The sequence below is a fragment of the Lepidochelys kempii genome, chromosome 1 (genome assembly GCF_965140265.1).
Source record: "Lepidochelys kempii isolate rLepKem1 chromosome 1, rLepKem1.hap2, whole genome shotgun sequence".
Lineage (NCBI taxonomy): Eukaryota > Metazoa > Chordata > Testudines > Cheloniidae > Lepidochelys > Lepidochelys kempii.
Window position 1 is genome coordinate 269746287 of NC_133256.1, and position 16259 is coordinate 269762545.

General features: G+C 40.0%; 1 protein-coding gene across 1 annotated transcript in view; it reads right to left on the bottom strand.

Annotated features, from left to right (window-relative positions):
* The window catches only part of PLEKHG7 (pleckstrin homology and RhoGEF domain containing G7), a 57318-nt gene extending 41691 nt beyond the window's left edge, over positions 1-15627 (bottom strand). Inside the window, exons 1-4 of the mRNA XM_073338129.1 lie at positions 14893-15627; positions 14111-14133; positions 8059-8195; positions 6578-6618 (exon numbers count right to left, since the gene is read on the bottom strand). Coding sequence (XP_073194230.1) covers positions 6578-6618; positions 8059-8195; positions 14111-14133; positions 14893-15627 — 936 coding nt within the window. The remainder of the gene's footprint in view (positions 1-6577; positions 6619-8058; positions 8196-14110; positions 14134-14892) is intronic.
* Positions 15628-16259: the final 632 nt, after the last annotated feature.

A 16259-nucleotide genomic window follows, 5' to 3' on the forward strand; every position in this document is an offset into this window, starting at 1 on the left:
TTTTCAAAACATTTTAATATTGAACTCTTCACCTGGTTTAAACTACACATTTAAAGTGACACTGTCTGGTCAAATTTGCCATAGCATTTAGGGTGGGGTTTTTTGTGTGTGTAAAATTAAGATTTTTATGAACACTAAAAGAGATTTTTCCATGACATGAATAATAATAATAAAAGAATCAATGGATTTTAAAAAAAACCAAACATTGCTTGCAGCATTTGCACACCAAACCTCACTGCATTATGCTTACTGCCACCAATATTTTAGAATTTCAAAGTGAATATTGACTTGACTGTGTTTCATATTTGCTTTCAGAGACCATATGGGTGCTTGTACTTTATTAATATGAATACTCTCAAAAATGAATTTTAAGATGAATGCTGGAATATTTGCCAAAAATGCATTTCAAAAGGTGCATTTCACTATAATATTTGAAATTCACAGTTTGATCTGTGATGGTCAGTTCCACAGGACGTTCTATCTGTGAGCAGAAACAATATTACTTGCATTTTCTAATTAAGGCACTGATCCTGCAAACACGTGCGCATGTGCTTAACTTTTACGTCCATGAATAATTCTAGTGAACTCACTTTTGAGTGAACATCAAAATTAACAAATGTTTCTTGTCATTTGAATAGCTTATTTGCAGTTTGTTGCAAATTTTAAATATTTGAACCTCAAAATTCTCAGTCTCAGGTTCCAATCCAACAAATACTTATGTACGTGCTTAACTTTCAACATGCAAATAGTCCCATTTAGAAAGAGCCAAATGTTAGCGGTGAGGTCCTGTCAGACTAAAACCATAATAATGTAGCCAATTATTTATGCCTTTAAAGAATTAACATATGAATAATTTATTTACCTTTAAACAAAGTAAAGACAAACAAAAGCAAATATCTGATCAAGAAAATTGGCTTTCAACCATTAAGATCACAGAATGCAGCAGATATCAGTGTCACAGTTTTTACTAAGGTATTGAATTCAAGCAGACTACTCAAGTACATTAAGCTATATATGCATTAGTGTTTGCAGGATCAGCACCTATAATCGTAAGGATTTTGAAGTTAAAATGCCTAATATTTGCAACAAACTCTAATAAGCTATTTGACTGGAGATGGAAATATTTGTCAAGAAATTTGTGAATAACTTTGACAAATACAACTGAGAATTTTGTTAACAGAAAAAGAGAGACATTATTCAGTGCAGATTGCTCACTCATCCTTAATTGTGTTAATACCTGAGAACAGGAAGGTGAAATTGACTAACTAAAAGTGAAATTTACTCATCTATTTTCATTATCCATGCTTCCAGGAAACCAATAAATAAATAAAAAACATAAGCAGATAAAAGTCAAATAAATTTAAAGTATTTAATTTTTTTTAATAGTTCAGTTGTGGTTGGCAACCTAGAAAGGAAATTAAGGTGGGTTTTCTTTTACTGTGATTATTGACCTGTCTGTTCAAATAAAGTTTCAATATGCATCTACAGTGGTGTAATAGAAATCAGCTTTCCCTTAGAGTTCAACTTTACCCGAGACAGAGAAGTACATTTACAGTGTATGTGTGATTTAATAACAATAAATATGACAGATTTCTGTTGTGCTTTTACTGCTCTGAGGGACCAAACAAGTTTGAAGCCCCATTAGCTACCATAGCAGCATAGGAATCTGAGTTTGGTTTGAACCTCCTACAGTGGAGTCACTAATGAGAATAATTATATGGACTATTTATTACCATTTGAAACCAAAGAACAGTGAATGTTATGGTAACTACTGTATTGCTACTAAAGAAACAAAATGGGACAATGAACTGCTAGAAACAAGGATATAGAAATTGAATCCCCTATGGAAAAACATTTTCATAGTTTAGTCATTTATTTATGTGAATATATATATACACATACTGAAACAGTACAGAAAATATGGGATCCTCATAGTTTTCCTGGTTTAATAACGCAAGCCATATATTCAGAAATATTTATGTTAAACAGTTTGGTAGCATCTGGTATTGGAGCTGCAGGAAGAATTTTTATTCCCCATTGGTATTTGGGTGGTGGATTGAGGGGGGGGGAAGGAGACTGCTTCGGAAGTTTTTCAAATGAGGTATCATTGATTTATTTATTGAAAAAGCCACTCTGAAAATTGTCCGCACTTGTTTCATTGCTTTGTCCTAATTTCTTAAATCTCACTAATGCCAATGGGATTTAAGCACATGCTTAATTACCCTGCTGAACTGAGGTCTAAATTGACAAGTAAACAGGAATGTTTATGCTCATGAAGGGAGACCAAAAATGAGAACCAAGTGAAGCCATGGCTCAAAAGTTAATCACCTAACCCAGATCTTGTCCTGCCTCTGTGGCAAGAGAGAACAATTTTTCTCCATCTTTTTTATTACAATTATTTTACTTGCGCATGGAGAAAAATTGGGTTAGGTTCCAGGGAATTTTTTTTTGACAGACAAAAGACTATATTTTATATATATATATATATATATACACAGTATAAGTTTTAAACAAACAGTTTAATACTGTACACAGCAATGATAAGTGTGAAGCTTGGTTGAGGTGGTGGAGTCAGAGGGTGGAAGAGGGTGGGATATTTCCCAGGGAATGGCTTACTGCTAAATGATGAACTAGCATTCGGCTGAGCCCCCAAGGATTAACACCTTGCTGTTAACGCAGCCTCACTCTATAAGGCAGCAGGAATGGAGGGGGGAGGGGGGAAGACAGCATGGCAGAGAGAGAGACAGAGACACAGACTAACACGGCTGTTACTCTGACACCCTGTGTGTGAGAGAGAGACTTTGAGACAGCAGCTGCTGCCAGCAAGCTCCCTCCATTCTGAGCCCTGCTGTGTCCCCCCCTGCTCTGTGGAGATGGGTGAGGGCAGGAACGGGGGAGGGGGAAACCCTGGCAACAACACCCCTTTTCCCCCTCCCCTCCCTGCATATAGGGTGACCAGACAGCAAATGTGAAAAATCAAAACAGGGGGTGGGGTGTTATAGAGCCTATATATGAAAAAGATCCCAAAATCAGGACTGACCCTATAAAATAGGATCTGGTCACCCTACCTGAACAGCAAGCAGGAGGCTCCCGGAGCAGCTCCAAGGCAGAGGGCAGGAGCAGCACAGGGCAGTGGGGGAGGGACAGCTGAACTGCCAGCAATTGACAGCCTGCTGGGCAGCAGCCGCACAGCGAACTTAGGGGAGCTGATGTGGGGGCTGTCGGCCCACCCTGGCTCCAAGCCTCCACCAGCCTAGCTGCAATGGGCTGCTCTTCCTGCAAGCAGTGGACAAAGCAGGCGGCTGCCAAACGACACTATAAGGGAGCATTAGGCAACTTTAAACAAGCATGTTTAGTAGGGGAAGCAAAAGTGGATGGGAATCTGGGAGGCAGTGACCATGAGTTGGTTGAGTTCAGGATCCTGACACAGGGAAGAAAGGTAAGCAGCAGGATACGGACCCTGGACTTCAGGAAAGCAGACTTCGACTCCCTCAGGGAACGGATGGGTAGGATCCCCTGGGGGACTAACATGAAGGGGAAAGGAGTCCAGGAGAGCTGGCTGTATTTCAAGGAATCCCTGTTGAGGTTACAGGGACAAACCATCCCGATGTGTCGAAAGAATAGTAAATATGGCAGGCGACCAGCTTGGCTTAACGGTGAAATCCTAGCGGATCTTAAGCATAAAAAAGAAGCTTACAAGAAGTGGAAGGTTGGACATATGACCAGGGAAGAGTATAAAAATATTGCTCGGGCATGTAGGAATGAAATTAGGAGGGCCAAATCGCACCTGGAGCTGCAGCTAGCGAGAGATGTTAAGAGTAACAAGAAGGGTTTCTTCAGGTATGTTGGCAACAAGAAGAAAGCCAAGGAAAGTGTGGGCCCCTTAATGAATGAGGGAGGCAACCTAGTGACAGAGGATGTGGAAAAAGCTAATGTACTCAATGCTTTTTTTGCCTCTGTCTTCATGAACAAGGTCAGCTCCCAGACTGCTGCGCTGGGCATCACAACATGGGGAATAGATGGCCAGCCCTCTGTGGAGAAAGAGGTGGATAGGGACTATTTAGAAAAGCTGGACGTGCACAAGTCCATGGGGCCGGACGAGTTGCATCCGAGAGTGCTAAAGGAACTGGCGGCTGTGACTGCAGAGCCATTGGCCATTATCTTTGAAAACTCATGGCAAATGGGGGAAGTCCCGGATGACTGGAAAAAGGCTAATGTAGTGCCAATCTTTAAAAAAGGAAAGAAGGAGAATCCTGGGAACTACAGGCCAGTCGGCCTCATTTCAGTCCCCAGAAAAATCATGGAGCAGGTCCTCAAAGAATCAATCCTGAAGCACTTACGTGAGAGGAAAGTGATCAGGAACAGTCAGCATGGATTCACCAAGGGAAGGTCATGCCTGACTAATCTAATCGCCTTCTATGATGAGATTACTGGTTCTGTGGATGAAGGGAAAGCAGTGGATGTATTGTATCTTGACTTTAGCAAAGTTTTTGACACGGTCTCCCACAGTATTCTTGTCAGCAAGTTAAAGAAGTATGGGCTGGATGAATGCACTATAAGGTGGGTAGAAAGTTGGCTAGATTGTCGGGCTCAACGGGTAGTGATCAATGGCTCCATGTCTAGTTGGCAGCCGGTGTCAAGTGGAGTGCCCCAGGGGTCGGTCCTGGGGCCGGTTTTGTTCAATATCTTCATAAATGATCTGGAGGATGGTGTGGATTGCACTCTCAGCAAATTTGCGGATGATACTAAACTGGGAGGAGTGGTAGATACGCTGGAGGGGAGGGATAGGATACAGAGGGACCTAGACAAATTGGAGGATTGGGCCAAAAGAAATCTGATGAGGTTCAATAAGGATAAGTGCAGGGTCCTGCACTTAGGACGGAAGAACCCAATGCACAGCTACAGACTAGGGACCGAATGGCTAGGCAGCAGTTCTGCGGAAAAGGACCTAGGGGTGACAGTGGACAAGAAGCTGGATATGAGTCAGCAGTGTGCCCTTGTTGCCAAGAAGGCCAATGGCATTTTGGGATGTATAAGTAGGGGCATAGCGAGCAGATCGAGGGACGTGATTGTCCCCCTCTATTCGACATTGGTGAAGCCTCATCTGGAGTACTGTGTCCAGTTTTGGGCCCCACACTACAAGAAGGATGTGGATAAATTGGAAAGAGTCCAGCGAAGGGCAACAAAAATGATTAGGGGTCTGGAACACATGACTTATGAAGAGAGGCTGAGGGAACTGGGATTGTTTAGTCTGCGGAAGAGAAGAATGAGGGGGGATTTGATAGCTGCTTTCAACTACCTGAGAGGTGGTTCCAGAGAGGATGGTTCTAGACTATTCTCAGTGGTGGAAGAGGACAGGACAAGGAGTAATGGTCTCAAGTTGCAGTGGGGGAGGTTTAGGTTGGATATTAGGAAAAACTTTTTCACTAGGAGGGTGGTGAAACACTGGAATGCGTTGCCTAGGGAGGTGGTGGAATCTCCTTCCTTAGAAGTTTTTAAGGTCAGGCTTGACAAAGCCCTGGCTGAGATGATTTAATTGGGGATGGGTCCTGCTTTTGAGCAGGGGATTGGACTAGATGACCTACTGAGGTCCCTTCCAACCCTGATATTCTATGATTCTATGATTCTATGTTCTCTAATTCAGAGGTTCTCAAACTGTGGTCTGTGGACCACCAGTGGTCCGCGAGCTCCATTCAGGTGGTCCGTGAATAGTTCCCTCTATGGTGCACTCCTGGGTGACCACACATGAGAGAATGAAGGGCCACCCACCTAATTAGTGGAGCTGCGCGGGCGTGGCTCCTCTGATTAGGTGCCTGGACCCTGGAGAAGATGCACATGTAAGGGGAGGTGGTGGCCGTGGGGAGAATAGCGGGTAGGTAGAAGGGGGCAGTGGTGTGAGGAGAGGTGGTGGGGGGAATTTGGGAGGTGCAGGGCTACGGCGGCCAGAGAAAGAGGCTCCAGGGCTGCGGCTGCTGGGGATCTGTGCTAGCAGTTTGCATTGTAAGAGTGGGAACTTAGAGACTAAAACCATGCAGGGTTAGGCTGGCTTTGTTCTTAGGAGGACTCTTCAACTACTGGTAAATAGTATTATTTCAACACATCAAATTTGTTTCATTGCAGCATGTATCCTTCAGTTAACACCACTGATGAAGTGATTTTTGACTCCAGTACAGTAGGATACTTTAACAGGTACTTATTTGAGTCATCCCATTTTAACTTCTTGGCCTCAATGACATGTGGCCATAGGAAAGCAACAACTTTACAAGATTAAAAAGGAATTGGACAGTTGTATGAATATCTAGAATTATTGTAATTAAAGCCAACAAAAATTTTGGAAGTGTTATTAAGCCTTGTGCTTCAGGGCTTATACCAATTTATATCTATTAGAGATCCGGATGAGACCTATGTAGGGGGCAGATCATCCCACAGATTACCTGCCTGAATTGGGGCATTTATTTTTGATTTCACCAGCCCTCTGTCTTTCTTCAGAGATTGTAAAATGAAGAACCAAGTTAGCCTTTCACATTAATCTGTGGGAAACTCTATTACAGGAAAAATTATGTTCTGAAATACTCACAGCTCCTTTTCTGGCGAACGGCCACCTTGGTTTTTTGGACTCTAATGGGTGAAATTAAAACAAATACGTTGTTGGGTAAGAAAACAAAAGGAAGATCATTAATATTATTTTGTGGCTTTTCTTTTTTTTTTTTTTGAAGGAGACAAATAAAATTCTTAAGGAGAAGAAATAATTTATACTTAATTAAAATTTAACATCTGTATACAGGCAGTTTGTGGGGTTGAGCTAAACCCATTGATGGCTTTTAGAATAGGTCCCATGTGCAATAGTGATGTGTACCAAAAACTGGATTGACAGAGTTGCTGAGTGCTCACAATTCTCATTGTCAATGTGAGTTGCAGGTGCTCAGCACTACTAAAAACCCAGCTACATGATTGCAAGTTAATTTCTTACCATGACATGGTCAATTAGACTTCACGTTAATTCTTTAAAATGACATCATTCAACTTTCAAGAACACTAGCCATATCTGTTTATTACAGCATCTAAGGGCTTGTCCGCATAGATAAGTTTACCAGCCTAATTGTATCAGTATAGTTATACCTGTATAACTTCCCATGTGGACTGTCTCTCTTATTCTAGAATAATTATATTGGGATAGTTATACCAGTAAATTTCTCCATGTAATCAAATCCTAATAACTTAGACCCTGATTCATGAATGCATGTGCTTAAGTATCATTGTATTAAAATTGAAGTTCAAAACCACATTTTTAAATCATGCTTTAGACAACTGTCAATTTAATAGTTCCAAAATAATATCCCATAAGACTGTGCATCATTTGATATCCCCTAATAGCTCTCTACACCTAGTCTAATTCCTGACCTTTTTAATGGCTGAAGAACCTACAGCATCAAGACAATTATAGATTAAGGACTTGTCTACACTGTTGCTTAAGTCGATGCGACTTATGTCGCTCAGGAGTGTGAAAAAACCACCCCCACAGTGATGCAAGTTACATGGACCTAAGCCTTGTCCACACCAGTGCGAAGTCAGTAGGAGATGCTCTCCCACTGACATAGCTTCCACCTCTTGTTGAGGTGGAGTAATTATGCCGATGGGAGAGCATTTTCCTATCAGCATAGTGCATCTTCAGCAGATGCGCTACAGGGTGCAGCTGCGCCAATGTAACACAGTAGTGTAGACGAGCCCTAAGGAAAAAAATCTATATTTGCCTGGGCTTGAGAAAAGCAGCAAAATGTCAAGCAATAGGAATATTAAGCCGCTGATATCTGTAGTTTGACTCATCTTATTTATCTCATAGAATTTCTTTTGGAGTAAGTGGCTTATAAACTAATGATGATGCTAAACACCAGTACCACTGTAGGCAGAATTCACTGAGGGAATTTTCATATTCGCACCTGACATTCATATTCTGAATCCTGAGGCGTGTTGGTTTATGCCCCAAGTATAATTTAACTTTTTAAAAAAATATAAGTTTATGCATGATTTAAAAGAATCAAAACCCACCGTGTACTTGACCTCCATTTAGCAGCAATGGTGAGCGTTGCAGGTAGTCAGCATCATCGTCTGACACTAGGAGGTCTCCAGGGAACACCTCAAGTCCAGGCAAGCTTACCACCACAGAGCTACGTCTGCGTTCTGCTGATCTACATGAACTACAAGAGAAAAAACTTCAGAGCCTCTCCTAATATTATTACATAGATGATTTATTTAAGTGCTCATTGCTAATAATAAGCAACAGCAAGCAAAAAAACCCAAAATCACACTTGGGCTCTGTATAATACATTAAAAAAATCAGTAATTTAATGAGCAGAAAACTGGTCCCCATGCAGAAAACGCCCTGCTTTCTCTTGCTGGCACTATCATTGTCACTCCTAAAACAACAGGCATGCCAGACACATCCTAAGAAGTCTTGAAAGACAAAGCATTAAAAGGTAGAGAGCTGTAATAATTTCCCCCACTACTTGTGATGTTATATAAAAAGAATGATAACCAGGTGTACACTAATGTATCACCACTGTTGCACAATTGCACTAAATGTGATACAAAGTATATCATGTAAGGCAGTACTACTCAAAGTGGTGGTCCGCGGACTGGTGCTGGTCCGCGAGCCATCGGCTGCCGGTCTGCGTGCATATTGGAAAAAAAATTGCCGGTCCCACACATCAGATAGCTTGAGAAGCACTGATGTAAGGTATAAATGCAAAAATTGTAATCTGCTAAATTTAATAATCCTGTTTATATGCATGTATCATCTTTGTATCTGAAGTTAAGAACATTTGCTATGTATTTGTATCTCAAACATGTGTTGTGTTCCTGGGTGATATCCCTAGATAGCTATTCATCAACACTAGACAGCCTGCTTGATGGCCCATGAAGAACAATCAACTATTCCAGGGACCCTTCCGAAAACATCTGATGACTCAGCAAGGCATGTAAGGACATGTGATCTAAGACTCCATCTTTTACCAGTAACTTTCCATGCTCATGTGACCCTGGACCCCATGTTGGCCAGTAACTTTCCATGCACATGGGCTGAACTATAAACTGCAAGCTGCGATGACTGCTATATCTTCATTTCTGCTCCACATCTCTGGATATGATTTCTAACAAAGGAGAGCTTTGAACAATGGACTGAGGACCCTCAATCTAATGGGTGAATGAGAGAGATTTATTACAAGCTAGCAGATATGACATTATATAACATCACTGCTATTATTCTCGCCTGCAAACTCTGAAATCAATTGTAATGTATATGATTCCTTTAACCAATTAATAACTCTTCTTTTCTTTTTTTATTAATAAACTTTTAGTTTTCAGTTACTAAAGGAACTGGCTACAGCATGATATTTGGTAAGATCTAAAGTAAACATATTGACTTAGGGGAGTGGCTGATCCTTTGGAATTAGAAGAACTTTAAATATGATGACTCTGGTTTTCAGTAACCTCTCATCATAAAGACCTGATGTCTGAGTGGTGGGAGGGGCTGGATTGCCTAAGGACACTGTGTTCTTAGTTTCTTGTTAAGCAGTGTGGTGATACAGGAACTCACTTTTACTGGGTTGATGAACTCTAATGTTAGCATAACCAACAGTTTGGGGTGTATCTATCCTATTTTTTATCAGTTTGCCCTGAATGTGGCATTCTCAGTTGCGACCCACACCAGGCATGGCCCACACTGTTCCTTTTACAATGGATTTAAAAAAAAAAATGGACTCCTGCAGCATTTTTTCTTTATAATGTATCAGGTCTTACACAATCCCATTGAATTACTGTATGCCATATTAATAGGTAACAGGTAAAAAGACTCCTATATATTAGCCAAAAGGAGCATTTAATAAAAGAATAAGGAACCTTCTCTAGTAAGAGACCCATTGAGTTTACAACCAAGGCCAGGGATTGAATATTTAAGAGCGGAGGAACAAAAGGTTAAAGTTCTTGCAGAAGCATTTAAATGCATTCAGTGATTCACTTTGAAGCCCCTACAAGAGAGTGTTTGAATAAAGAATAGAATAGCAGCACCCTGGGATGTTAATTAAGTCCACACATGGTTGTAGGTGCCTTTGACCTGCATGGGTAAAGAGGGCTGATTTAATCTTTGATGTAATTCAGCTGATTTTAAAAAAAGCTAGAAAATCAGAAAAGAATTTCATGGGATTTTTAAAAAGTTTGAGTATTCCTTTGTATATTTCACTTCCTTTTGACCATTTTGTGACGTTTTCATGTTTATAAATCTCTAGAGAGTGTTCAGTCAAAGTTGTTAATTACTCAAACATTTTCTAACACTGTAATTTGCAATATAATATGCCTTAACATGCTTACTGATGTAAGGCAAGCAGCTCTTTCCAACTGTTGTTACTAACAGAAAGCTATTCCATTTTTGGTTAGATCTGATGCATGGGGAGTGGGAATTGTTAATTTAAATGTAAGTATATGTATTTGACTGAATTTTATTTTCAAATGTATTGTTAATGTTTTGGTTTACAGTGAGGCTCTGAGATTTATTTCTCATGTCATTCAAAACTGATACATAGATTGTAAACTCTTTGAACTGGGACTTTTTGTCATGTGGCTATGATCATAGTGCCTAGCGCAGTGCCCTGACTGCGTTCTCTAGATGCTACTGCATTGCAAATGTCAAATGATGATAATAGTCATGGTCCTAGAGCCCAGTTTTAAAACTGCTTCTGAAACTACTTCTAATTCCAGTCATGGTAACCTTGAAGACTCTTATTTTCCAGTACAAGCCAGCTGCTGCAGCGTAATGGGCAATAAACAACTTCATGTAGTATAATGGCTAAACTGTAAAGTTCGGCAGATTTCCATCAGCTTGGATTCATGATACCAATTTAGAAAATTCTGTTACTGATCTTCAAAAATAGCTAATGACAATCGTTTTGACACTGAATGCTAGGTTATTGAAAACAGGGATGACAAACAACCGGTAGCTCTTTGCCATTCTTGGTAATCAAATTAAACAGTAGCATAATCTAAAATCAAGATAAAGTTCTTCCTTTTCAAAGACACGTGCACCTAACTGAGCTCATCATTTAGGTGTGCGAATCTCCTACATGTATAGGCAAGCTGAGGATACACGTGTGCATGTCTACAGGACATGGAGGCAGGCAACCCCAACTTGGATGTATGCATCAGTGACTTGCATGCCTAAATCATGCATGTACACGTAGATGTGTCAATCTGTGATCACCTGAGCCAAAGTTTATATTGGGTTCTTTTGTTGGTTTTGCTGGAGAAAGAAAGCTGGAATCCTGTGCAATTGAATTACCGGAGTTCATAGAATCATAGAATAGAATAGAATAGTTGGAGTTCTCTACATAGAAATACAGCATTTCACCATTATTTTTTGCCTACAGAATGTTTGTAGGTGTGCGTTTTCTTCAGGATTTTTTTTCTTGGGAGGAGGGGAAGAATTTCATGCTTAAGTGCTTGAATGAAAGGATTGTGTTTACCATAGGGATGAACTGAAGTGCAACAAGGTTTGCAAATATTTGTGCAATAATTCTTCCTTTAAATCTGGTTTGCCAGTGAAACAACACAGAGTCAACAGTTTGTATTACAAAGTTATAGAAAACGATTAAAAACCTTTAAGTAAATCAGGATATGGAAAAATCAAACACACACTATGTACAATCTCTCCTAGCAATGGAATGAAATGTCACATGGTATGTTTTTAAGGCGTGCACATTGATGTGTTCATAATTGTCTCTTCATTGCACCTATAATACATCTCAGATGTGACAGGGAATACTTGACCTATATCATGCACCATATTTGATTTTAAAAATGCTTTCAAAGTTGTTACTAAAATAAATCTAATTTATGTAAGAATAAAAACAATAGATCACCAAGATCAGCATTGTAGGATGTGTGCAGCAGTAAATTAGACCATGGCATACTCCAACAATATTATAAGCAAGTTCATCTGGAGGGCACGAGGGAATGAACAGGATTTCAAAAATGGATAGGCCTGTGTCCCATATCCCACTGAAAATAACAGACTGTCCTGGTTACGCTTGAGGATGAGAGGAGCATCTCTGGGGGGGAAAGCTTGATCATTTTGGTAGTAAATTCCGCAGCATGTCAATGGAATGGGGTAGGGTGAAGATGAAGTCATAGTAAACTGAGAGAAAAGGCACGTCCATTAGGATTGCAGGTGCAGGGATGCATCTCTGCCCTATAGGCTCTTCTGACTGATCTGTGAAATAGTGCTATTCAGCCAGCCCTCACAGCAGTCTTCTAACTGAAGAATTCTCTGACATTCCAATAGCGTTTCCTCTGGCTGTGATACCAAGGGATTTGCGCTAGGGTTGAATTAACCGGTTTGGATAAAATCAGAGTTGAATAAATGCTTTGCTGAGAACTTGAACCAAATCCGATTACTGAACTTCAAAATGTTGTTTAAAACAAAGAAAACAGTAACATTTTTTTTCTTACAGCCCTGCATATCTTCATTTTGGCCAATACAAGAAGTAGAGATAATGATGTACCATCAAAATCATAAAATATTCTCACAGTGTTTTCTATCCATGAGTGTACAACTCATTCTGTAAGGTTTCCACTCTGATTTCTTGATTAAACAGGCCAGATGACACCGGATGTAATTTAGATATACTTGGAGAGCCAGATTCTCAGCTGGCATACATTAATGCAGCTCCAATGAAATCAACAAAATTAACCCAGCTGAAGCTCTGAGTACTAAACTTTTGTCTAATTCAATCATCAGAAATTTTCAGATCTACCCACTAGTAGATAGATTTTAGCAGAACTATATCTCCTGCTCATACAAACATTCATGCTATTCCTGGGCCTGTTTCTATGCAGTGTTGCTCTGACACAGACAGATCAGAGTGGCTATTCCCATAGTCTCCTGTTTGCTAAAAGCTCCAAAGACTGAAATGTGGGTTGGGATTTACAGCAATTCAGAAAATTTGGGGAATTGGCCCACCCATGAGCCGTATGCTTTTAAACACATGCACACATACACTGGAGCATGTTTTAGGAATTTCCTTCCCATGTGAGGCATTGAGCAAATTAACCCCCACTTTTGACACTCACTCACATTAGAGTCCTGCCAATACCTTAGGGGGTAAGTCCTATTAAAATGTAGCCATGAACTCGTCACTTTTATGTTGTTTGTGAGGCTATTCTTGCTGTTTAGTTTAGTTTCTGGCCATCTAGAAGCATCATCAACCTAGCATTAACAGTTTTACTGGTCCTGCACCTTCCATGTATCCCACCTAAAATTTTCAAGGTACTTTCATTAAAATGATTATAACACCAGGAAACAAGGAACTGATATGTAGGGAGGTGCTGGTGATTCTTATCTTGTTTTATGTTCTTGTTGCTATTTTTGTTTGTTGTGTACGTAAAATTCAGGTGCGCAAATGTTTACAGAAAGGAGACACAAAAGGAGTACAAGTGTGAAGCAAATTCAGTTTGAAATTAAAGTTAATATTCCCGGAAAATTCTTTATAGTATTCACCCAACTCTTCTAAGAGCTTAGTGAGATCAGGTACAGCAAACTGCACTTTACAACTCCATATCATGTCAGCACGTTGCTGTGCTAACTCTTCAAAGGAGAGAATTCAAATATTCTGTTTGGTCTGGAGAGTTAACAATCCCTTCACCCAGCAGTTATCCTCAATCTGATTCTCTTGTGAGAACAATATAGAGCTGTTGTGCTAGCTAGTCTCCAAAGGTATTTTAGAAAAAAGTCACTCAAGATTTTGGGATGTTTTACGTTCTCCAACAGATGAAATCGGACACTAGTTAATCCAAATGGCTAGATCTGCTTAGCAATTCAAAACTATTGTGTAGCTGTCCCAGACAGTCCAACTGAAACATTGTGCAAACATATCAGGGCATGCCAGAGAGAGGGCCTCTCAAATAAATCTCATTAACAAGCTGCAGTATAAACTAACCAGTGATCCTGTAATTTAAATGCGAGTTTTCCATGCATGTGCATACAGTGAGCGTTCCACTAATTGGACTAAATTTAAAAGAATAAGGGATTTCAGCTTAGAATAAGCTAAAAAAAATACTTGCGTACCTTGAGATAAGTAGTTCCTTTTTCTGAAAGAAAGTGAGAAATTGTTGTTACTCGTTATGAAAGACAGTAATCCAGTTCTTTTTAAGGAGCATCAGTTTCCAATGGAAATATGATTCCAGACTCAAATATGAGTCTAATTAATTATTTCCTGAAAGGTGTTCATAGAGGCAATGGGGCCAGAACTCATCTGATAGCAATAATATCTTTCTATATTTGAGGGGAAAAAATAAAATAAAACTATTTAGATTTAAATAAAAAATAGGCTTTGGCTCTTGGTTCAGTAGAGTGTTTAAACACATGCTTAAGTCCACCTTTATTCAGCAAAGCATGTGCTTAAGTGCTTTGTGGAATGGGGATGGACTGAATCACATAGAATCATAGAACTGGAAGGGACCTCAAGAGGTCATCTAGTCCAGTCCTCTGCACTCAAGCCAGGACTAAGTATTATCTAGACCATCCCTTACAGGTGTTTGTCCAACCTGCTCTTAAAAATCCCCAATGATGGAGATTCCACAACCTTCCTAGGCAATTTATTCCATGCTTAAAGTTAATCATTTACTTAAGTGTTTTGCTAATTCAGCGCCTTACTCACCAATTGTGAAGGAGAAACCTTCCTTCCTGACTAACATAGACATTGGTCTATTTAAGCAATGGCACTCAGGTCAGGCTGTGGTTAAATCAGACAGGCCCTGGTTTAGTTTGCCCATGATCTACTTTGAGATATAATTCAAGCGTACAGAGCTGAAAAAGGGGAAGGAATATTCCATTCTAGCTCATGTTACCTGAACACATTTCTGCTGAATAGTGTTAAGCTGGGAAACTTGTTCTCCACCAGGCAGGGTAGCAGTGTTGACCTTCCAAAATTTTTGAAACACTGGCTCAGAACTACCATTGCTGAGCTGATCTTTTTGATATGGTAGCTTTGATTTGAAGTCAAAAGTCTCCAAAGTAGCTGCTGGAGTTTCAGAGTTTTCTTTGAAAGATAGCAATTTTTCATGAATGCAGGAGGGTAATGAAAATGAGGACGAGGCACAGTACATAGTACACCGAGGTGGACTTTTACAAATATGCCGCAGTGAACCAGTGTGCTCCCTCTGGCTTCCCAACCTAGTGCCATCAAAGCCCTCCTGAAGTCCTGAAGCTTGTGAGACGGAGGTCACGCTATTTCTTAGCCTCCTTAGCACTGGGGAGGTGGAAATTCTGCCTGGAGCATGCCTGTCAAACTGGAAAGGTGCACTGTAGCTTTCCTCATGCTCCTTCAATGGAACCTTTAGGAGGATTAGAGGCTCACTGCAACTTCTTCTCTGGATGCAGCCAACTGGTGACCTTTTACAGTCCATACCAATTGAGATAGCCCTTGTTTCGCAGGGCTGGAAGATGTCACTTTCTGAGTCACTGTTTCCTGACAAATCAACATTCTCTTCATGTGGGTCAGTCTGCTTGTTTAGATGACATTCTGCTTTGGGGTAAGTTTTTTCATCCAGTTCCAGAGAATAATCACAAACTGGTGGTTGCATCCTTTAGCTACAGCATGCAGACCTCTAGCTGTTATCAGTTAGAAAGAACACAATCAGAAAAGAAATCTCCATTCTCAAACTGAATGTTCCTTATTTAACCTCATGTACTTCATATCCCTTTTTAATTAATTATTATCCCTTGCTGAAAACCAGGTGCTGTTTAAGAATAGGACTGAAAAACAAATTCCTGACCACTATTCTCTGATGTCACAAAGCTCTTTTAAATCATTATTTGTATTTACTATATGGTGACATGTTCAGTTCTTGTGTAACTGCACTTATTAAAGTCAATAGAATTTAATATAACTCTAAGTCAATGCAGTTGGCCCAGGGATAAATTTGACCTATGGATTTAAATGGTCAAAAGTAACTAGTGATTTTTGGGTGCTCAACTTGAAATGCCTTAAGGGGACCGGCTTTTCAGACGGATAGTTAGCACTTTTTGATAATCAAATGCCTCACGTTATGCACTAAAAATCACTAGTCACTTTTGAAAATTAAAAAATTCATGATTGTTAACAGAAAAGGGCTTCTTTCTTATTTAAGGGGCTCAGAAACTGTCTCTGTCGCTCACTGTGCATTATAACAGATACATAACTGCATGGTAAAATGGATGTTCTATAAACATATAA